The sequence below is a fragment of the Kryptolebias marmoratus genome, linkage group LG18, assembly GCF_001649575.2.
Source record: "Kryptolebias marmoratus isolate JLee-2015 linkage group LG18, ASM164957v2, whole genome shotgun sequence".
NCBI classification, from domain to species: Eukaryota; Metazoa; Chordata; class Actinopteri; order Cyprinodontiformes; family Rivulidae; genus Kryptolebias; species Kryptolebias marmoratus.
Window position 1 is genome coordinate 12280382 of NC_051447.1, and position 6937 is coordinate 12287318.

At 38.5% G+C, this 6937-nt stretch overlaps 1 protein-coding gene across 1 annotated transcript in view; it reads right to left on the minus strand.

Annotated features, from left to right (window-relative positions):
• Positions 1–1536: 1536 nt before the first annotated feature.
• ube2h (ubiquitin-conjugating enzyme E2H (UBC8 homolog, yeast)) overlaps positions 1537–6937 on the minus strand; it is a 22120-nt gene continuing 16719 nt past the window's right edge. The window contains exons 5-7 of the mRNA XM_017414869.3: positions 6647–6699; positions 5509–5637; positions 1537–5412 (exon numbers count right to left, since the gene is read on the minus strand). Of these exons, the coding sequence (XP_017270358.1) occupies positions 5288–5412; positions 5509–5637; positions 6647–6699 (307 nt within the window). The 3' untranslated portion in view covers positions 1537–5287. The remainder of the gene's footprint in view (positions 5413–5508; positions 5638–6646; positions 6700–6937) is intronic.

A 6937-nucleotide genomic window follows, 5' to 3' on the forward strand; every position in this document is an offset into this window, starting at 1 on the left:
GGCTATAAAGAAATTTAATAGGCTGAGACATATTTCACTTATCTTACACAGAATTATTTTCACAAGAAAAAGGTAACTAGAACTAGAAAGAACAGAACAAAGGATGACAGCCCTTAAATGGTCACTTGTCTCCATTTCCGGCTGGAAGACTGGGATACTAACAGTTTCAGAGAGGAACCAGACTATACACTGGTTCATTTCAGACAAACTGGAGAACAGTGCCACACTGACACCTTGTGGAACACTGAGGGTGGGTGCTACTTTCTTTCATAATGTGGAGGTTTAGATACGAATGAAAGGACTTTGGAATACTTTTCAGTAGTGTTTAAATGATTTGGGTGCATAAGAAGACGTTTGTGTCTAATCAGCTGTGAGTAAAATCACTCAGAAGATAATATTTTAATAGCTATTATTAAAGGAAGTTTAGAAAAGTCAACCACTCTGAAATAATTAAAATGAGCCAAATGAAACTATCAAACATACTTTTCCCTCTTAACCCCCTCCCCCCCAAACATTCAGTCATAATTCATAATTCATAATTATTATTTAACACTGAAACCCTTTACGAGGAAAACAATGTGTCCAATAAGTCTCCATGCAGGAATAACCAGCCTCACACAAACCCCCATGTATACACATTGAATGTTTTATTAAAAAAGAAGTTATAACAGTTTATTTTATACACAACTATTTATGAGATTATAAGCCTATTAATAGAGAGCATCTGCCTTTTTGACAAGCATGCTCACTTCACAATGGAAAAAAAAAGAAAACAGAAAAAAAGAAGGGCAACTAAGAAACAAATAACAAAAAAAAAAAGCAATATTGGACTTTTTTTTTTAAACCCTCAAGTATCACACAATAGGTACCAAATACATAGTTTTGTTGGAAAAAACTGCAGTGACTCATGCTGTGTGTGCTTGCTAAATGTCCTGATGGTGGTTGCTGTTTCACACAAGCACCAGTCTTTATGGGAGGTGCAAACTTTGACTCTAAACCTGAAGCATGCACACAGTCAACTCAAAGGAGAGGGGTGGGTTGTTTTGTGTTTTTTTTCCCACTGTGCTGATGAAATGCTGATGAAATGTGAACGTGTTATCTGCAGATTAATGCCAGACCAGTGTTCGTAGAGTAAAACATCCCTGTAGTTATGGTCCTGAAACCACGTGCTGGGCTGGATCGTTGTCTGAGTTGTCTATTTAAATCATCAGCTCCGAGTCTGTGATCTTCGAGCAGGAGAGAGAGGATTAAAATATAATTCATTTTTACATATGGCCCAGAATTCAAGCAGCGACAAAATGCATAATTATTTTCCCATCCGAGGACATTTTCTTCAGTTCTGGAGCGTAAAATAATCCAGTTTCTAAAAGGTAATGAACTGATTAAGCAAAGAGCAGGGAGTAAGATATAAATAAAACAAATAAAATCATCTAAAACTAGAGCAACGACATGCCAAAACTGACTATGTCATCAATTTATTGCTCAACAGATGCAAAGAAATGTAAGTTCACCAAAAAAAATATTATTATTATTATTTTATTTGGATAAATTGAGGGGGGGGGGGGAAAGACCTTTTTTATGTGCCAACCCATTGTTTTTACTTGGATATACAATATTTTCTGCACTCAAGCATAGTAAAAAAAAGATCTAAATTTCATGAGATAATGTTCTCCTGAGTGTCATAATTTAGCTGAACTAAAGGCTACAACAGGGGTGCATCACCAAGTTAAAAACTGTTTTTCTGAATACTAAGTACAATTTTATTGGCATCAAAGTGGAAAAAACATAAGCCAGATGTGACAGTTTTTTTAGTCTGTACTGCCTCGAACATGTTTAATATGTGACAGTTACACAAGAGAAACGATTATCCAAAAGCTTCCATTATCAAAGCAGTGGAAATTAAAAAGAAAGAGGAGTCTTTGTACTCAAATGTTCATGAGCACAGCATTATTATAAATCATGACTGAAGAGCAGATACAATCTGATGAAGAGGACTTCGGATTTCTGTACAAGTTCGATCCCTCAGGCTCACTACAACTTATTTGGAAATAACTCACACGCAACTGTACAACTTTCAAAAAAAAAAAAAAGAAGAAAAGTGGGCACGTCTATGGGTTGTCTCACACAAGGAACTAAAAATCAGATGAGAACTGAATGTTTTTATCATCAGGAACTGAACTGCAGAACTCCATTAATGACCACCCAGCAGAACTACCCATCCCGACGTGTTAAAAACACGGCTCAACGAGTGTTGTCTGACTTTCAGCCTTTTGAAATACCTTCTAGGTGAAAACGCTCATCACCGCTACTTAAAAAACACGAGCTAACTGAACTTCGAACCTGAGCCGTAACAATCTTACTTCGGCTCGGATGAATCTAATGCCTCTCAGCGCCAATTTACCGGGATGAAAACGTCCAAATCACACACGGAGTCAAACTGCAGAAAAAGAATTCAAATGAGGATTAAAACAATGTGCTTTTCTAGTTTTTAGAATATCCCAGCTAAAAAAAAAAAAAATGGTTTGGTGGAATTCCTTAGATCATGCTCCTTTTGTAATGAGGCACAGAAGAGGGAGGTGATGATGAGGTGCATCTTCAATTTGGGTCAACCAGTGACTCTTACTGCAGTCTTTGAAAGAAATACATTTCAAGGTTTCCTAGGTAGTTTCACTGCTATTTTACCCTCAATGAGCATCTAAAGGTCAGCGTTTTGGCTTGAACACTGATTTTTTTTTTTTTTCTCCCCAAGGCTACAGAGAGGTGTATTGTCACTGAAAAAGGTATATGCTCTATACACACACACACACACACACACGCACACGCACACACGCACAAAAAGATAAAATAAAATAAACCAAATGTCTTGACCCCCCCATCAGGAAACATTGAACAAGTAATAAACATTTCAGGAAAAAACAAAAAACAAAATTCAAATCTGCAATTAGAATTCTTACCCACCACACAGAATATTGTTAGGGCTTTAAATGTAGCTGCTAAGTTTGAATTGAAGAGATTCCTCTCGTTTCGTAATCTTAGGTGATCCGAACAGGTTTTGGTAAAAGCGAGTTCAGTCCATAACGTCGCGTTGCATACCACAGGTCGGACCAATACAAAGGGCAGGCACTGGAGCAAATTCCTAGCAGCAGTGGAATGTGAGGAGGACCAACTAACCCTGTGTGTGGAGACGAAAATCACTTCTCATTTTCACTCCGATCAACTCGGAGACCATTTTGGTTGCTTTGCAATGAAGCTAAAACTGGTGGGGTTTTTTTTTTTTAAACAAACCAGCAAAAGTAACAACTTTCATCTAGGCTAGTAATGCTGTTAAAGTTATGTTGGAAAACAGGATGATGGGTAACTTTTAACACAGGAGCCATGTGCACAGTAAGACCTTTTCATACCTCTCGACTATGAACTTGATACAATATGATGGCTAAGTGCAACACCTCTGTAATATCAAATGAGTCAGAGCAGAAACATTATAGCAGAGCCACCTCTGTTTACACCGTCTGTCTCTTTTCAAAGTATATTTTTGCACAGGATGAGGCAGTGGCTCCACAAAGAGCAAGAAATTAATCTAAAGTCCAAAGTAGCACCTAGGACCAAATCAGACCTAATCATTTCTGGCATGTCTACATCAATATGCAGACAAAAGATATGTGTTGTAAATATTCTGAGTAGATTTATTAGGATTTATTTTAAGTTCAGTGAGCTACAACACTTGGTGTGTGATTATGTGCCTTAAAATGGAGCTTAGTAAATATAATAGGTCTTTTGTCTTTGAGGAGGTCACTTTTCTCAAACAGTAACAAATGAGTCCAAAAGAGGTTTAAAACCCCCCAAAAACAACTGGATTTTTGTTCTGTAGCTGAAGACGTTTCGCTTCTCATCCGTGGAGCTTTATCAATTCAAAAAGCAGAGAGTGTGGAGTTCAGGTTTTAAAAAATCTTATTAGAGAGATTCACCTGCAGATTACCTCACTCTCCCCACAACAGAGGCTCATTACGGTCTTTGTTTGCTCACAAATGAGCCAATTTACTGATCGGAGTGAAACTGACTGGGGATCAGGCCTAATGCTCCATTATAGTTTTTTTTTTTTTTTTAAACGGAAATCTGAGACCTCCTCTTCTGATTAAAGTTGGTTTCCCTCTTTTGACATAGATGGCTTCCTTCAACCCCCTCTCAAATCATATGTCTTCTCGGTCCAAAATATGGACATTTTGGTCCTTAAAAGAGGTCCCAGCTTTCAAACACCTATAATTGAGAGTGAGGGCGATCTGCACGGGAATCTATCATACATAACATCTCAGCTTTAAAAGCTCAAACTCCACACTCTCTGCTTTTTGAATTGAGAAAGTTACTAAGATGAGAAGTGAAACACCTTCAGCTACAGAACAGAAATCCAGTTTTTTTTATTTTTTAGATTTACCATGTCCTCCTGGATGACTGAGAACCTACACCAGCATATAGTAACAAATGAGACAATCAAGATTTTAAAAAAGCAATAATTCTGGTTTCTCTGGCTTCTTCCTGTGCTTCTGATAAAATGGTGAGATTCTATAATGCTAAAGTGAAAAAAAAACAAAAAAACAAAACTAGTCAAAGCCAAGAGCCTCTAAACCATGTCCCAAGCACAGCATAGAGGGATCTGCAGGATGTATTTGTTAAAATATGCAAGCAAAAACCCACAATCTTCACAAAAATATCAGATTCAACCTTAAAAACATTTGTTGGGCTCGATGACAGCACTGTTGTGACCTGGGCAAGCAACTTACCAAAACGTTGGTCGGAGTCAATTGAGTAAAAAAGTTATGGGTCGTGGCAAAACTAGAGAGCTGCGATTTGTAAAGTGAAGTCCGAGTCGGGAATTTAGATGCTTGGGGAAATTAACGACATCAAACAAATGCAAAGATGACAGGCAGAGAATATGGATGCAATCGCTATGACAACTGTGTGGAGGATTACCAACTACAGAGAGGAAGGGGTGTTTGTCAAACACACCATACGTGTATGTATATATATATACACATACATACATACATACATACACGTATACGTGTATATGTATCTATATACGTATACGTATATAGATATATATATATATATACGTATAGATATATATACATCCATAAAAATCCTTGTTTTAGTAGTAATAATAAAAATAAAAAAATCAACTTGTTTAAATATGAATATTATAAGTCTGCTTTTTTTTTCATAGTTAGGAAATCAAATATAGTCTTTGTGAGGGGTTAAAGGATGGGGGTGGGATGGGGGAGCCCTCCTATTACTACAACTCCATGTCCTGGGCTTCGTCTTCCGAGAAATCAGACATGGAGCTTTCAGATGAAGAGTCGCCGGCCCCCTCTTCCTGCTCCTTCAGAGCCTCCTCTGTTGCATATTTCTGGATGTACTCTGTGAAGGAAAGGAGGGCAAAAAAGTAAAAAGTTAGGAAAGTTCCTTTGAATTATAACAGACTTTGAAATCCAACGTTTTGTCATGACGGTGAACCTTTGATTTTCTGCTTGTACTCCTCTGGCCGATGTAGGTACATGGCAGCTGCATCTCCATTCAGGGGATCGATGGGGTTCGGGTACGCCAGCAGTTGGGGCAGAAACGACTCAAAGATGTTGGTCAAATCTGGGAAAAAAACAAACAAAAAAAAAACAGAAGAGGTTTTCAAATTCTATCCGCTGAAATAATCAAAGTGGTAAAAGGATGATGTACCCTGGTGATCACTGAACATTAGTTAATTCAAGCTCCTCCTGAAATCAAACAAATAATCTTAAAGAACTGCCTTGTAGAAACATGCAGTTCCTTTCTTTTCTCCTTGGTGCCACTGTTGGGTCCATTAAAGTGTGGACACAAATCCCTTCCTTGTCTGTGCCACAGGACTGTGACATTCTGAAGATAAAAATCCCTTGTTTTTGTTCCCTCCCCCTCCACAGAAAATCATTACACAATTCTAGGTTGATTGGCCTTTTCTTTTGGATGTTTATCCAATCTGATTTCCACCTTTGAAACACTCAACAAGGCAAAGACAAATTGCACAAGAACAACACAACAAAAGGCACGTGATTCTGCAATCTAAAACCCTTCGGTTCATTTTAAAAATCAACAACAGTTGTCACTCTTCTGCGTCTCCGTTCATAATAAACAGCACAGCGAGGCGGAAACGTCCTCGATGTATTTGACTGTAAAGTTATTATACATTTCATCCGCTACTTTACCCTTGGCGAGCAGAAACGACGAGAAATTAATGAATCAGTAGAACAAGCGAAAGGAACAACTGGGTGAGTGTGCTCGTGAGGAAAGCTCACGGGTGAGAAACACATTAATGTCGCCACGGAGAGCATGTGAGCTCTTCCAGCTGACAGACAGTAAATCATTCGTGTCCGAGGTGAAGGTTTCCTGCCCTCGCTGGGTGAGAGTATTACCTTGTTAGTGTTTACTTTTCCATCAGTAAGTAGATTAGGACCAACAGTACACCACTGTCTGATGTGCTCATACTTCTGGCCGAGAGGGGTTGCCATGTTTAACTTATTTATTTTTGAAGCTGCTGGCACAGTGTCAAGTTCTTCACGTAGTCACAATGGCCTGAATGGGGGCCGCTGATCTGAGCACGTGCAGCTAGTGTGCGGCCACTCACCATAAAGAGCCGTCCATGTCTGGTTGATGACATCTAAGCACACTGTCCCTGACCTGGAAAAGCAAGGAGAAAACGGAGGCAGGAGAGCAGAGGTCAATTGGTTTTAATCAATCAATCAAATCAATCAAATTTTATTTGTATAGCACATTTCAGCAGCAAGGCATTTCAAGGTGCTTTACATAATTAAAAAACAAAATAAAAACAGCATGTGACAATGAATAAACAGTAAGAAAGAGACAAACATCAAAACCCCGCACTCTAACCCTAATTTAGCCATAAGCAACTCTAAAC